The 17,372-nt window shown below is 43.7% G+C and overlaps 1 protein-coding gene across 3 annotated transcripts in view; it reads right to left on the reverse strand.

Moving 5' to 3' along the window:
• Positions 1-17,372, reverse strand: part of LOC134965923 (sialic acid-binding Ig-like lectin 13) — a 208,531-nt gene that overhangs the window by 53,482 nt on the left and 137,677 nt on the right. For 2 of the 3 annotated variants that reach the window (XM_063942325.1, XM_063942326.1), the window contains exon 3: positions 10,265-10,531. The exons of the other annotated variant lie outside the window; for it this stretch is intronic. In XM_063942325.1, the coding sequence (XP_063798395.1) occupies positions 10,265-10,531 (267 nt within the window). The remainder of the gene's footprint in view (positions 1-10,264; positions 10,532-17,372) is intronic. 3 annotated transcript variants of the gene reach the window in all.

The following is a 17,372-nucleotide window of genomic DNA, read 5'->3' on the forward strand; positions in this document are numbered from 1 at the left end:
GTGGTTGCGGAGAAAAGCACAGGGTTGAACAATAAAAACGCTCTTAGCAACTGTAGTATAGATTATAAGAATAAGTGTAATAAATGTAACAATGATTATTGTAATACTGTTGAATGTACAACTATTAACCTATGCAAGTTGCACCCCATGTCGAACTTCCCCCAGGAATACACTCATGAAAGTGAGGCCAGAACAATGTCGGCACCTCTTCCGGAAGCCATCCTACAAGACATCCAGGTGGACGCGACCAAATTGGTAAAGGCAATAATCAAACCCCCTAACGGAGGGTCAGGTGAGGTCGTGTCCACAGGTACGTACAATGTTTTATATCACGCACAAACAAATGTACCCCATATTATAAGACCAAAACAAGGTGATGTAATTGAGTTTAGTCCTGTCAGGGTGATCACAGTCCCCAATGGGAAGACTGACGATCAGGGAACCATTCCCGTCAAGGACAGTGCAATGCGCCATCCCTGGTCCCGGACAGAATTGAGATCAATCATGTCTGATTACCCAGATCCTAGGAAAGATCTAACTGTATGATCAAAGATTCACAGAAGGCATACCAACCCCCTAGACAACGACATAATCATGGTATCCAAGGAATCAGGTAGGTACAGGGAAAGCGGTTGATGGTGATGAGCATCCAAGCGTTTGAGGAGGCATCAAATCAACCAAAACCCCAGGCCATTGGCACATGGAGGAACTTAAGGATTTGTGATCTGTGCAAAAGAGAAGGGCATTATGCCAGTAACTGTAATAGCCCACATAAAATCAGACCCCCTAGACATGAAAATGAGCAAAAGTTATGACACACCAAATTACAAGCAGGGATCATATAGGAAGAATTTTGAGCCACACCCATGATAGGTAGTCAAGAAAGGTGATCATACGACTGATGGTAAGCCTGAGGTAACGGTTAATAAATTGGGAGGTCATTCACTGAAAGACACAGGAATGACCAGGTGAAACGTTGTAAATGTATCAGTGAAATGTTTTTTTTTCTCTCTCTCTCTCTATCCCCATCTCTGACGAGTATTGGTAAGAATTCACACATTGCATACCCACTTGGTCCTTGCAGAAGTCTACCAAACCCCAGCATGACCTCCGCCACAATGTATTTCTGGCCAGATACAGACAGTGGAGTAATGCAGGTGCTGGTGGGGAGGGACTGCTCAAGGAGACCAGTAGACACATAGATATGACAGCCTAATAAGTCTGACAATGTTTTTCTAATGCTAACAATGTTTTCTTAATGTTGACAATGTTTAAAAATGCTTTGTTTCTCTTTTCTTATTGGTGGTTATTGTCGAGTTATGTAATGTATATATGCACATGAATTGTTCTCTATCTCTTTTGTTTTTTGTTGTCTCTCTCTTCCCACTCATGTTTCCATGGTTTAAAGATGGTATGTCACCCCTCAGTTGGACCAATGGTAATGCCAGATTTTTTTTCTCCTTACAGAAAGATCGCCGGTTAGGAAGGAATATTGCATCACCAGAATGTTCGTTTGGAAGACTGAGAGACAGCACCTTTGAGAGGACAGCAGAACAAGAAGAACAACAAGACGAGAGAACTTATTATCGTAACAAGTTCTCTCCCCCTCAAACTGTTTTCTTATACCCCCTTTACAAATTTCTTCTTTTCTCCTCCTGTAAGATGGACTTGCCCCAAGAGACTGTGATATGGATTTTCCCGTTAACCATGATGTTGACCAGAGCAGTCTGTTTCGGTGAGAGTACCAGTGAGGTCGAGAAAGGATCCAGAAAGGTCCTGATGACTGAGACGGAGGTGTAAATTTCCAATAGCAACCCAATCACCAAGCAAAGGCGAGTACCGGGCACGATCTAACAACCATGTTATCTGTAAACATTTTCTTTGAAGGATTGTTAGTTCAAAAAGAAAAACTGTATCTGTAGGCTCTGTGACAATGGTTGAAGATGGATGCATAAAGAAATGCCAATCCAGTCTTAATATCCATATGGACCAGCATCCATTGAGTGACCATCACTCCTTAGTGGGTAACGTGTTAAATAAAACAGATTGTTGGGTATGCTCTCAAGTACCTCAGGGTCATAGCAAATCAGGGCTAGTACCATTTCCTTTAACGTTAGGGGAGGTACTTGAGCTAAGTGGTGGGAGACCGGTGGATCGGAGGTTTAACATCTCCAGCCCTCCTAGTTTGAAGCTCCACCAATACCATGTGGATAGGTCCCTCTTATGTTTTAATATCTCCAATCCCCGTAAGCCGGGAAATTGGGAAGTGTCATGGAGCAACCTTACCATGACCTTTTCACACAGAGCAGATAGAATGCCTACAGATACAGAGCTTGTACGCCACATAGCCAGTAGAGGAAAATCTTTCCGGTATCGATATACCTTAGGAAATAGGATTACTAGAGTTGGAGAGGTATCACCAGGATACTGTGCACATATCGTACAAACTGATACGTGCATTAAGCAGATGGAAGAATTAGGGTCAGGAGATTTCACCTGGAAGGTTTGTAACATGGTCATGTCCTTCTCCGTCCCTTATGTTCTCCCCGATGACGCATATTTCATATGCGGGAGAAAGGCGTACAAGTGGCTTGCCCCAAACTCTGAAGGATTGTGTTATATTGGAAAAGTATTGCCTGAAGTGATGACTGTTACACATGACAAAGTGAAGGACATATACCGTGGTGCCCAAGCTCCTTATACTCACACTCATTACGAGCACCGAGTTAAAAGACAACTGTCAGAAAGGTTAGAGCATCCGGCCTCTGATCTTATTCATGAATCCACCGGGATTCAGGTTCTGGTAGCGTTAGATTTCACTCGCACCGCTCGAGGAGTGATGAATTATAGATACATTTCCGCACTCGCCAATTTGTTGCGGGCAGGCTTTAATGAGGTGCAAACAAAGTACAAAAGTGATGAGCTTGAGGAGTGAGGAAACCGTAATTAACCTGGATTTGATTTATGACCCAATGATAGAAACCAGGATGTGATGAAAATGCGATTATACGGTCCGTTTCTTTCACCTGTTTTTCTGCTTTTCTCCAAGATACAAAGACCCCCTTGGACGAGGAAGTTGACGAGACGCTATACAGACAACAGACAAGCACCAAAGATGAAGTTTTGACAACCTATGATATGGACACTTGATGAACTTTGCCATGGATCCCCAGTTTCCCTAGTATTTTTAAACTCACGCTAGCCCAACATTTTTGTAAATCTGATGGCACTGACAAAGCTATTTGCTCATGCCCAAGGAGCAATACAGCGCAAAGAAGACGACTCTCAACAGATACCGAACAAAACTTCAACAACAGATGTACATTTCCCTGACATAGAATATCATTGCATTTTCCATAAGTGTTCTTTATCTTCATCTCTACAACCCTCAGGTAATGACACACATAGGCGATAGGGAATACAGGCACAGATATCAGCAACCACATACCTCCCCCATTCATGTATCATCAACTAAAATGTGCTCCCCCATTTTGTTACAACCACAGCCGAAATGAGCTCGGTAAAGTTTGACAGCCCATCCACAGACCCTTAGTACGGGATAAGAAGGAATTCAAATGTATACTTCGCAATACCTCGAAGCTTGATGTACAACACGTACGGCACGATGATACATGACCCCCCCAAACATGGATTCATACACACATGCTTCTGCTTTCTCACTAGGTCATACCCTCTTCACACCTTCTCCCCTCTCCTCCCTTACCCAACCATGGAAATGTATTAACCCCTGACATATATTTTTCTCCTTTTGAAATGTTTTAGGAAGTGGCAGTTATTGGTGACTGCCAAAGGGTGGACTGTCAAAGTCAAAAATATTACATAGAGAGACCATATAAACTGCACACATATAAGCCACTATACTTGCAAATATGCGCAGCGAGCACAGCAAACACCAGACATCATGGATATTTAGAATTGGCTGATGAATTAATGTCATGGATGTGTATCATTCGAACCGAACCAGATAAACACATCATGTTTGGTATTGAAGCAAGCAGAATGAGGTGTGGGTTAGTTTGAGGCCTGTTGTGTTGTTGTGGGACATTGCAGCAGATAGATATGATTATATGTATAAAAGCTAAGATCATATTGTTAGAACAATGGATGCTCAAGACAACCTTTTACTAAGTTTTCAGGGCTGAACCTGATTAGCATATACAAAGAGAATAGTGACTCAATACAAAGGAGAAAGAAAGACCCCTCCCCCAGGTACTGGTCAAACAGGAAGGTAGTGGTCAGGTGTGGCCTCAGAGAACAGATGTAATGTAGCTACACTCACACACACACACACAGCTACCTGGCACCCAGCAGCATGGCGGCTAAATCCCCAGGACATCCTCCAAACTAAAGGCTAAGTATTGAACCTCACATGGCTAGATAAGGAAACAGACAGATTGCTTTCTGGTTTAAATAGGATATTGTAACTTGGTTGTGTGATTGTTGGGTGTTTGTGGATACTCTGTGAAGTCCGTGATGAATTGGAACAGTATACAATCTGTAGCATAGTATTTGTGGTATTTGTTTGTCTATGGAGATTTAAAATAGATTGTGCTGGTTAGTTATACTATATATCCTGTTAATCATAAATACCACCATGCAGTTACGTTTGTGTTAATTACATTGTGATCTGGTCTTGTGATGAATATGCTCTGGTTATTGAGATACTGAAGTTGTTTGGGATGTGAAATTATGAGATGGTTCTAGGAAGTTGGATTACATTGTGAAAGGTGTTTTAGATGGTTTGGAATTGTAAAATCAGAACATATGCATTGTTTTGAGGCTTGGACATTTTGGAAGAAAATGGAGTCTTGTGTTTTCTGCTATGTGATTGTGGTGTAGTATAGAGTGCCATGTGTTTGGACCTGCAAATCTAAAATGGCTGCTGCTGGATGTCTTCCCCTCCCCCTTTCAGGCATGTGGTGCAGTCTTTGGAATTATGGGAGTTTTCTCAAAATGGAGTCTAGCTTCCATCCCATGCTGTATTCAGCATTGACTAACTGCGCAGCGATTGTCTCTCACATGTGTAGTATTATCTGCAACCATGTTGTCTATTATTTAATGTTATCATGAGCCATTTCTCTCTATCTCTCTCTTCTTCTCTTCCCCTTCCATTTTCCCATAAATAGTAATTGTATTGTATTGTATTTCTTGTGTAGTTATCTGGTTAGGTAGTCTCTGTTATATTGTAGTGTATCATTTGTACTGTGATTCTCTTTTACAAGTATATTAGATATAATACAGTTAATAGGCTTTGGACCCTAAACCAGTATCTGTGTATTTCCTATAGTGTAATGTGTTCACTTGAGCGTCGGTGACGCTCAAGCAGCTTTGTAGTTAGTCAGGTTACACAAGGTTGCACTTACACCCTTTATACACATTAAGGTATTCTGTGTATTTCATTGGTATAGGGTTTAGACATAAAAGTATAGCGTTGTGAGCGTCTGCGCCGCTGGTGATCTCCTCGTGGTCTCGAGCGAACCGCTACGCCATAGCGAATCATTCTGTCCTGTGATCTCTGGGCCGTGAGCGAACGTGACGCTTGAGCGTCTCGCCTACGGCTGAGCGATCGTTACGCAACTAGCGTACCCATACGATACTTCTTAAGTAAACAGCGTACAGTGTTCTTAGACTTCATAAAGGGTTGGTTATACGACAAAGGAATTTAGCATTGTCAACTTGGAAATAAAAGGCCTTTAATAGACTACTATTCATAGTTCTCAATGCTGACCTTTTATACTAGTTCCATTCTGATGCGTTTAGTTCCTTTAGAGCTTAGCTACAGCTCAATAAGGGTGGTAAAATTAGGTTATCCAACTGGTTCTCAAACTTTGTGCCTAGGTACCCTTGGGTGACTTAGGGCACTTGCCTCGGATTGGTGGTCCAGGACCATTTCAAATTAATTATGGTCTATGTAACAGGCAAAACCAGTGCTAGTGGCTGCCAGTCATAAAATATGTGGACAAACAGAAGCAAATCCTGTCCCTGATTAGCCTGAAAATATTCAAGGTATTGAAAAACCTAAATGCAATTAGGTTAAATGTGACACTAGGCTCTGTGTTTTCAGAATAGTCCAGACATTAAACCTCAAAATTCTGTAATTTCACTGCTAATGCTGGGATTCCGATACAGTTTAACAGGCTACAGTATACTGAGTATAATAAGCTGGAGCACGCAATATCCCAGCCCCTGTAAAAGTTTAGCGCAGGGTGCAGTGTTTTATTCTCACCCACGGAAGCTGCCTTCTAGCTCTCTGCCAATCAGGCCACTTCCCCGGGCTGCGCTCATGCATTTCTAATGGTGGACACAGGAGGCACATTCTTGTCACTCAGCTGGTCTCCTTCACTGTCCGTCCTCAATGACAGGGTGCCCCGTTGCTGCTGGCTGTCATCACTACCTCCTTTCAGTGCTACCTAGATACGGCTTCTTTACTGATGCCACTCTCTCACAGCTCCCGGCCCCTTCTGTTTCCTGCCATGATGCCAGCCGCTGCTCACCACCTCTATACTTTTCGGCTCCCTGGTTGGCATCACCCCCAATCCTCCCCCCAAGCCAACCTACAGCTCATAAGCCAGCCTACTGCTCATATTTGCAGCATGGCTGCCTCTCGGGACACAAGGGCCCCAGGGGTAGAGGTGAGACCAGCATGGTGGGAACACCTGACTGTACGCTGCAGTGGCGGGCTGCTCCTGTTATACTCTGCCACCTATGTCCATATGACCCCACTCCTGTCCAGCACTAGGCAACACTTTTCCGCTGTTAGTACAGATGTAGTCACGCTCAGCTTTGCGCCATGCATAGAGAGAGGAGACCAGGGCCATATTTTCATATGGGCTTAATGGGCAGTTGCCCAAAGGCCCCAAGAGAATATGGGCCCTAGGCTGATAGCTGAGGGTCCCCTTTTTCCAGGGGTACCAGATTTTAGAAAATTGGCCTTCGAGAATCAGAGATATCCGACTTCAAAGCAGTGGTCCCCATCCAATCCTTTTAATTGCTCTTCCCAGCCAGATTTCTTGTGTTCTGTCTGACATAGAGTTTGTCCAAAAGTTGGGACTCTCCTCTTTCGGTGGACACTGGAAACTTGTCTCTACTATGCCCAGAACATGAGATATCAGCCTTCCAGCAGCTGGTCCCTGCTCCAGCTCCACCCGCCTAATATGCAGTTTTATTTTTTCATCGATGGATCCTGAACTCTGATCCCCAAGTCCCTCATACCTCCTGAAAGTTGGGACTCTCTAGCTTTTTAACCCATTGAAAGCTAAGAAAGCTATTTCCAGGAACTGGAGATATCTGCAGTCAAGCAAGCTGCCCTCTCACTGGAAAATGATGAATATTAAGTACACTCCACTATCCACCTCTCCCCTGCATATTAAACACCCCCTACCACCCTAGAAGTCATGTACCAGGACCCCTTCATTCAGCCCAATGTCCCCTTCTACAGTTTAGTGTTCTCCCTCCCGCCCCATCTCCCACCATCTGTGCAGTAAAGGAATAATTAGCAGAAATAACTGCTCCAGGTCATACATGCTGAGTGGAAGGTAGAACACCCCCTACCGTCCACGGAACATCAAAGCTGCCGCTGATAGCACCCCGCAGCCTTACCACTGGAGGATGGGTAAGGGCCCCAGTGCATTGCTTTGCCCAGAGGCTACACTAATGTTAAAATGGCCCTGGAGGAGACAGCTGGGCTGGGGAGGGAGGCTGTCTATGATCTCTCCCTCCCTGGGGGTCATTCCGAGTTAATCGCTAGCTGCATTTGTTCGCTGTGCAGCGATCAGGCTAAAAAACTCTGTCAGAGTCTACAGCGCCGTACAGAGAAAGGGGTCCACCCGGAAGTGCACACAGGCCCCCTCCTCTGTTGAAACGCCTCTAATCGGAGGACATATATATTGGTATAATAATGTATTTTACATCTATAAATGTGCACAATCTCATAAACACATCACTACAATACCAGATTACATAAAGTGGCACAGTGCATCAGGAATTATCAACAAGTATTTCAGAATGAGTCTCTCGCCATGGCTTGGTGCTACAGTGGGCTAGATGGTGAAGCAAATGAGGTCCCGGGCTGAAAGGAATGCCATGTGTGAGAAAAGATAGATAAGCAGGTGAGCAGGTGTTGGCATGTGATAGGAAAGCTTGTAGGCAGGGAGTCATATCAGGGAAAATCAATTTAGCTGGAGATATGTGACGGAAATGCTTGTGGGCAGGTATGGCATGTAAAGACAATAGCTATCAAGTAGGGAGTGGGGGGTGGATGAGAAAAGCTGGTATAGAGTACTGTATGTTCCTTTCTGTATTTCTAAATCTGTAACTTTAAAAAAAAAACTATGGAATTTCATAGACAAAAAAGTGTTTCCCTTGTCCAATTACAGCTTATTACACAACAAAAAAAACACAACTGAAATTCTACAACCCAAGCTGCAAAAAGCAACCAAACCATAGCACGAAGGCACAATACTTAGGGGGTCATTCCGACCTGATAGTATATGTGCACAGCTACGATCACTTACACTGACATGCGGGGGTGACGCCCAGCACAGGGCTAGTCCGTCCCGCATGTCAGGCCGCCCCCCTCCCCGCACAAGTATAAAAGCATCGCCCAGCGACGATGCTTTTGTACTCTAAGAGTAACTCCCGGCCAGCGCTGCTCCTGCGGCTGGCCAGGAGTTACTCGTCGCTGCCCTGGGTCGCAGCGGATGCGTGTGACATCACGCAGCCACTGCGGCCCGCCCCCCGCATGGTTCGGCCACACCTGCGTTGGCCGGACGTGCCCCTAAAATGGCGGCCAAATGTTGCCGTGCCGCCCCCTCCCGCCCAACGACTGCCTCTGCCTGTCAATCAGGCAGAGGCGATCGCTAATCAACGACAGCCGTCGGCTGTCAGCCATGCGCTGGCGCACTGCGCACTGACCTGAACGCTGCACTGTGAAGAATGCCACGAGTGTTCAGGTCCGAATGACCCCCTTAATGAGCATCTTCCTTCAGCAATACAGACATTATACGCATTTACAGATGTGTCAAATCTCCCACGATTTGCGGGTGCGTGCTTATGTTCCCATCCATGATCCATTCACTATGCAAGGGAGACCCGCGGGCACGAATGATCACAGCCTCCCGTGGCACAGCAGTACAGCAATGTGTACGCATAGCAGTGACAAACACTATAAGAGGACACATCTGTACACAAAACATAACAAAGTGTTGTGGGGTCCCAACCTAGACAAAACAGCAACCAGCACTAAGACTGAAAGTCTAGATTGGAAATTTGGGGAGAAGGGGCGATATGGTATAGCTCCCCCCAAAATGTCCACTAACCAGTACAGGTCTTCACAAGCCGACTGGAGACAGAACGTTGAGTCTTTTGCCATAGTGCCAACCATCCGTAGGCCAGTAAGCATGAGAATGTAATCCCTAGGTGGGTACAGATAAAATAAATATATATTTGGGCCACCCCCACTGGAAACCCATGCTGATGGCGCTATGGCTATTCCCAACACCGCAGAGCCATTGGATTAATAATAACAACTGAATAATAGATAAATATTTACATTTACTGGCACACTATTAATGGGAATCTATGGGTTGGTGCCTCTTAATCTAGTGCTTACCACACAAAGAAAATGCTGTTTTATTGAATACATTCGGGCGTCAGCCTCCTCGGCTGATTGGGTTTTCTCCACAAAATAAAAAAGTCCTTCATATTATAAAAACAGAACATACACCCATATTCCTCACTTAAATGCTTTGGGATGGTTCTCTTTGGTTCATGTAGACATCCATGAACTTGGTAAAAATAAAAACAGACATACAGATGAGTCCACATTTATCTTGGCTAGTTTGCTGCGCCTAGGCACACCATGGTTTATTTAGATAATCCCTTCACCTGTTGTTCTCAGCTGCAATTAAACACAAAGAACAATACAGCAGGGGATTAGTTCTGATTGACCCGGCTCAGATAATCTTATTAAAGGCCACGATAAAGATGGCTCAATCTGTACAGTAGCTGATCTTGCACCATTGGGGGCTACGCTGCGAATGGAAGGTAATTTCTGGTCATTCCCACTATTAGTGTTCCTAGACTGGATGTTGCCATGATATGACCAATGGAAACAACGGACAATTATCTGTAACTTGCAATGCGGGTCCCAACAGTATAAAGTCATCATTGTCTGTGTTTTTTTTCTTTTCAAGTTCAAACGTAAAAAAAGTTGTACATTATGTGAGAAAATGTATATACTTACTGTAAACATCTAGGTTTATAGTTCTCTTGGTAGAAGCCATCACCGCAGGTAGAATTACCTTACAGGTTACAGATATGTTGTGATTATTCTGACATAGGGTAAAGGTTACAGTTGATGAGTTTTTCCAAATTCCATCCTGATCACTCCTTGACCACTGGAAAATGAGAATTGTTCCAGGGCAATCCACAGGAAAGGAACAAGTGAGTGTCACCTCCTGACCCGAAATGATCTTCTCAGGAATGGATATTTCTGGCATCCGTGTAAGATCTGAATGACATATTACCAATGGTGAGTAACGTTATATTCCATTTCTGATGTTAGTCACAAGTAAGTAATAAAACAAAAATCATAAAAACAGCTAAAATCACACACTTTGGGGCCTGTTTTTGTTCCTATGGTATTATTAACCTCAATAACATTAATTTCCAGTTATTTCCATTCAACTTTGACCACCTCACAATATTGATTTCATCCAGTTGAGGCCAAAATTTTGCACCAAGGCCAGGGCTGCCATTTGAAATTGTGCCACCCCCCCTCAATAAATAAATATATATAATCCTGTGCACATATGGAGCAACACCATATTATGCCCCTTGCACCAGGTTGCGGTGCTGCTTATATACATAATGCCCCCAGGTAGCGATGCTGCATATACACATAATCCCCCCAGGTAGCAGTGCTGCTTATACACATAATGCCCTCAGGTAGCGGTGCTGCTTATACACATAATTCCCCCAGGACAGATAACAATTTTCAAATCATCAAGCAATAAAAAATTTGCTGCGCTACGAAGATATTGTTCTACGTCCATCAGACAAGGGTGGTTCTATCACCATTCTAAATAAAAGTGACTATCGTGGTGACATTTATCACCAATTATCTGATCATCAAACTTATCGTTTAGTACCTGGTGATCCTGGTTTAAAGTTAAAATAAGAACTGAACTTGATATTAGATAAGGGAGTTCGCGATGGCATTATTTCCTCTGAAGTTAAAAAAAGCTCTTACTGTGGATTTTCCAATTGCACCGGCATTACATACACTGCCAAAGATCCACAAATCTTTGGTCAAACCCCCTGGCAGACCAATCATTGCTGCCAGGTGGTCATTGTGCCAACCTATTGCAATCTATTTAGATTATTTTTTACAGGTGTATATTCAGAGGGAACCATCTTTCCTTAAAGATACTAATTCCTTGCTCAATTCACTGAAATCCCTACCACCATTGTCCCCTGATGTGGTGTTGTGTACAGTCGATGTTTCTAAATTATTCACTAGTATCCTTCATGACCAGGGTGTTTTGGCAGTTAATAAAAATATTTTTGTAAAACGTAGCATATTAGGGTCCTTGCATTGAGTTCTTTCTGCAGTTACTAGAATTGACGTTGAAAAGAAACAACTTTGTGTTTTTGGTTGAACATGATATTTTTTTCAAGGATGATTATATTTCTCAAAACATTGTTTTATATTTAAGGTACATTGATGATTTGCTGATTCTTTAATCTGGTTCTCCAGATATGTTAAAAGCTGTTTTTGATAAACATAATGAGTACAAGCACCCAATTTAGTTCACAGCTAATATAAATCCATCTAGTGTAAACTTTCTTGATGTCACTATCTGTAAGGGGTGAGAGGGGTTGGAAACACAAATTTATTCAAATTTGTCAGATAGAAACAATCTATTGAAGTGTCACTGAATGATACGAGGCCGAGATTGAAGAACTGTGAGAAATATGCTTTAGATGATACAAAGATGTGACTGAAGAACTGAAGTTGAGTTGTTGAGTGATGCAAAGGCAAGGCTGAAGAACTGTGAATATTGTTAGCCGGATGATGTGAAGACATGAATGCAGAACTGTGAAAACTGGGTGCTGAATGATGTGAAGACGTGAATGAAGAACTGTGAAGACTGGTTGCTGGATGATGCGAAGACGTGAATTAAGAACTGTGAAGACTGGGTGCTGGATGATGAAAAGACGAGAATGAAGGACTGTGAAGATGGGCTGCAGGATGATGCAAAGACGTGGATGAAGGGCACAGGCCGAAGCTGGCGAACCACCGCGAGAATCCTGCAGAATCCGAAGGCATCGGTGGGAGAGCAGTTGACCGTGACGCGCATTGGAGAGCTGGCAAGCATTGTGCAGCAAGAGTCGGCTGAGAACTCGGAGAGCCGGACGGTACCAATTACAAGAAACGCACAGAACAAACTGCTAGAGCACAGAGCTAAGGCAGAGAGTAATCACAACAAAGCACTGGTACAGAATGCAGTAATCCCAGCCTATTTATAGGCAGCAGGAAAACAGGATTGGCTGACAGTCACGCATCACGCTCATTGGTGCTTCCCTTCGTCTCCAACATGGCCACTCCCTACACTGCAGACACGCCGGGAAGCTGCATGTTACTAGGTCCTCCCTACAGCCTCAGGAAGCCGTCACTCCTGCCGCTGACCCAGCTGCATCCCCGTGCGTCCAGAGAACACTGCAGACATGCACATCGGCAGAAGACAGGTCCCGGGACCAGCGGCGGTAAGCACCCGACGCGTGACAGTACCCCTGCCTCTGAGGGTGGTCTCCGAACACCTTTGAGCTTGGTTAGGATTTTTGGAGTAAAAGTTCAGAATTATCCTTGGAGCATGGACATCCTCAGCGAAAACCCAAGACCTCTCCTCGGGTCCATACCCTTTCCAGTCGAGAAGATATTGAAGACATCCAAAATGATTATGACAGACTAGAATTTCTCTAACCTCAAATTCTTCATATTGTAAATTGCAAACTTTAGGAGGCTTGGGCAAGGCTGTACGAAACTTGTTGAGAATCAAGGGCTTCAGAAGTGATATGTGAAAGGCATTAGGTATCTTGAAGGAAGACGGCAGTTTGACTTTATAAGACACAGGATTAGGCACTCTTTCTATAGGAAAAGGACCAATGTACCTGAGTGCAAATTTCATGGAGGGTACTTTGAACTTGAGATTGCAAGTAGATATCCAGACTTGATACCCCACCTTGTAACTGGGCACTGCCTTTCGTCTTCTATCAGCGAAGGATTTATAACGTATGGAAGTTTTAACTAAAGACTTGTGTACTTGAGTCCAAATCTTAGACAGTTGCTTGAGAACTAAGTCAGCTGCTGGCACTTCCTGAGTTGGAAGAGGTTGAAATTCTGGTACTCGCGGATGGAAACCATAGTTGACATAGAACGGCGTGGATTCAGAAGATGAATAAAAGAGATTATTATGAGCGAATTCTGCTAGCGAAGATAGTCCGACTAATCATCTTGTGAAGAGGAAGTATATTAATGAAGGAACTTTTCAAGATTTTGATTTACGCTTTCTGTTTGTCCATCTGACTGGGGATGATATGCTGAAGAATAATTCAGTTTGATGCTTAGTAAACAGCAAAGTGCTTTCTAGAATTTGGCCACAAATTGCGTGCCCCGATCCCAAACAATTTCTGAAGAAAGACCATGCATCTTGAAGATCTCAGAGATGAATAATTTGGCAAGTACTGGGGCCGAGGGAAGACCTTTTAGGGAAATGAAAGGTGCCATTTTTAAAAATCTATCCACCACTACCCAGAAGGTATTTTGTCCCTTCAACGGGGGTAACTCAGTTATAAAATCCATCAAGATATGGCTCCAGGGCTTTTCGGGTATGGATAACGGATGTAGCAGACCAGGTGGTGGGCCCTTGGGATTTTTGTGTTGGGCGCATTTAGGACCAGCGGCTATAAATTCTTGAATGGCAGTTCTAAGACATGGCCGCCAGTAGGACCATTGAATGAATTCAAGAGTGTTGCGAACCCCAGGGTGACACATAAAAGATGAAGTATGAGCCCAAGTTAATAGCTATTTGTGGAGATTTGTGGCAACAAATGCTTTTCCAGGCGGGGGTACAGGAACTGAAGACATCTGAGTTGTTAAGAAAGATGTTTGACTTACAATAGCTTGTTCACTTTTCAGATCATTGGACTCAGAAGAATTGAAAGACCCGGAGAGAGCTTCAGCTTTCTTATTCAGGGATCCTGGGTGATAAGTGAGCTTGAAGTTAAACCGGGTGAAAAAGAGATCCCATCTTGCTTTCCACGGATTAAGACATTTAGCTGTTTGAATATAAAGAAGATTTTTATGATCAATGTATACTGTGATGGGATGTTGAGCTCCGTCTAAAAGTTATCTTCATTCTTCGAATGCTAACTTAATGGCAAGTAATTCCTGCTCCCTGATGGTGTAGTTTCGTTTGGCAGGTAGGAATCTTCCAGAATAATAGCCGCATGGATGGACCTTTTTGTCCTTGTAAACTTTGGATAAAACAGCCCCAACTGCCTCTATAGAAGCATCCACCACCATGAGAAAATGGACGATTAAGGTCAGGTTGATGAAGAATGGAAGCAGACATGAAGGCTTGTTTCAAACTGAGGAAGGATTTAGCAGCTTCAGGAGTCCAATTCGAGGGATCCGCTCCTTTACGCATTAAGGCCGAGATGGGGGCAAGCAAGGTGGAATAACTCTTAATAAATTTCCTGTAGAAATTGGTGAAGCCTAGGAAGCTTTGAATTCCTTTGAGAGTCCTAGGAGCTGACCAGTCATGAATAGCTTGAACTTTGGCAGGATCCATCCGTAGCTCTGATTCGGAAATGATGAAACCCAAAAATGGAATGGATGCTACCTCGAAGTTACATTTCTCCAATTTACAGTATCATTGATTCTTCTCTCAGACGAGTTAACCCTTCCTTGACTTGGAGATGATGGGACTCCAGATCTTTGGAGAATATTAGGATATCATCTAAGTATACCACCAAGCATTTATAGAGAAGACTAATAAACTGTGGGTAATTTGGAGACATGAACTGAACAAAGAGGTTTATCTGAGGCCAAACAAGCATTGGTGCAAGATCCTCCCCAGGATTGGATTTCCATAGTTCACCAACAGAGTTTTGGATTATGTTTTTGTAACCAAGGTAATCCGAGAATCACATCATGAGAGGCTTTGGGAATCACGAGAAAGGAGATATATTCGGAGTGTAATACACCCACTTTCAGTCTAAGATAAGTAGTTTGAAAGGTGATTATGCCTTGAGGGATTTGACTCCCATCCACCGCCGTAACGGAAATTGCCTGTTCCAAGGGCACAATCCGAATCTTAAATTGCTGGACAATGGCGGAAGAAATGAAGTTCCCAGCTGCTCCAGAGTCTAATAAAGCTGAGACATTTGGAAGATGGAACTTCCAAATAAATGGGCAAAGTTGGCTCCTTTCCAGTACGTGACTCTAAAGTAACTCCTAGCTTAACCTCTCTGGAGTGAGCTAGGAGCAGGAGTTTTCCACCCGGAGTTTACAAGACTTCGCAAAGTGATCTGAAGAGCTGCAATACATACAGCGGTTCCCCTGACAGCGAAGAGAACGCTCTTCTTCCGAAAGCCGAGAGCGACCAATTTATATTGACTCTTCAATTTCTGGAGCAGGTGGAGATGAGGAAGGATCTTGCCAAGGTTTTAACCTGAAATGAAGACTTGGATGTTCAAACTTAGATTTCTCTGGACAGCGTTCCCTATACCGGAAGTCCAGTTTGTTACAAATAGAAATCAGTTCATCCAATTTTGTGGGCAAATCCCAAACCATCAAGTCATCCTTAATCCTGTCAGAAAGGTCATTCCAAAATCCAGTGATTAAGGCTTTCTCATTCCAATTCAATTCAGAAGGCAAAGTATGGAACTGGATCACATACTGACTGACAGGACGTGAGCCCTGCCGAAGACAAAGGTTCTCATGGGACGCTGAGGTGGTGCAGGCCGGCTCGTCGAAGATCTTCTTGAATGAAGAAACAAATTCACCATAATTGGAGAGGATTGGGTCCTTCTCTCCCAAAGCGGAGATGCCCACTCCAATGCTTGACCAGTGAGAAGAGAAATAATATATGCGTTCTTTGTGCGGGCCGATGGGAAATTGGCTGACTGAAGTTCAAACTGTATTTTGCACTGATTAAGGAATCCCCTAACAAGTTTTGTAGAGCCATCTAACTTGCTAGGTGGAGGTAGCTGCAGTCATAATGTTGAGACTGTCGCCGGAGGAACTACTACAGAGGAAAAGACTACCGGAGCCGGGGACTGTGGGGCCCTAATGGCCGCGTAAAGAGCCTCTAACCGGTCTGACATGGTTTGCATGAATTGAACAATTTGTGACTGAGTGGACTCCTGAATCACCAGGCGTGAGAGAATGTTGGCTGTAGCATCACCTCCGGAGGCCTGGTCTCCTGTCGGATCCATGTGGCCAGTGCTTACTGTCAGAACAGGCTGTTTTTGTGGGTCCGTTGGACTCAGACCAACCGAAGGAGCAGATGCCCCTGAGTGCTGGAAACAAGGAGGACAAAGATAATTCCTTTTCATATATTTATTAAGGATAACAGATCAAAAGGAGACTCTAGGAAGACTTAGCGGTATATTCAATTGAAGTCGAAAACTGCAGTCTGTCAAAAAGACGGCAGTTTTTGACTTTTTAAGGTCGAATCATGATTCGACCTGTTCAATATTTTCGACAAGTCGATGAATTTGACTTGTCGAAAAGCACGTGGATCGGCGGAATAGCTGCTGATCCACATGCTTGTGTCGAAAACTGGGCCAAAACCTTTTCGACCATCTCAGTCTGACACTCATCTCAATTCGACTTGAAAAAGTCGAATTGAGATGAGATTTGAATAGGGGTTGTCAAATACATGTCAGAATGGATCCGACTTCAATTGAATATACCCCTTAGACTAATTATTTCAGGATTGGGAAACTGCAGAGAATGAAGTCACTGAATGATATGAGGACGAGATTGAAGAATTGTGAGGAATATGCTTTAGATGATACAAAGACGTGACTGAAGAACTGTGAAGTTGAGTTGTTTAGTGATGTGAAGGCAAGGATGAAGAACTGTGTAGATTGTTAGCTGGATGATGTGAAGATGTGAATGAAGAACTGTGAAGACTGGTTGCTGGATGATGTAAAGATGTGAATGAAGAACTGTGAAGACTGGTTGCAGGATGATGCGACGACGTGAATGAAGAACTGTGAAGACTGGGTGCTGGATGATGCGAAGACGTGAATTAAGAACTGTGAAGACTGGTTACAGG

Source organism: Pseudophryne corroboree, chromosome 10 (genome assembly GCF_028390025.1).
Source record: "Pseudophryne corroboree isolate aPseCor3 chromosome 10, aPseCor3.hap2, whole genome shotgun sequence".
Classification (NCBI taxonomy): domain Eukaryota; kingdom Metazoa; phylum Chordata; class Amphibia; order Anura; family Myobatrachidae; genus Pseudophryne; species Pseudophryne corroboree.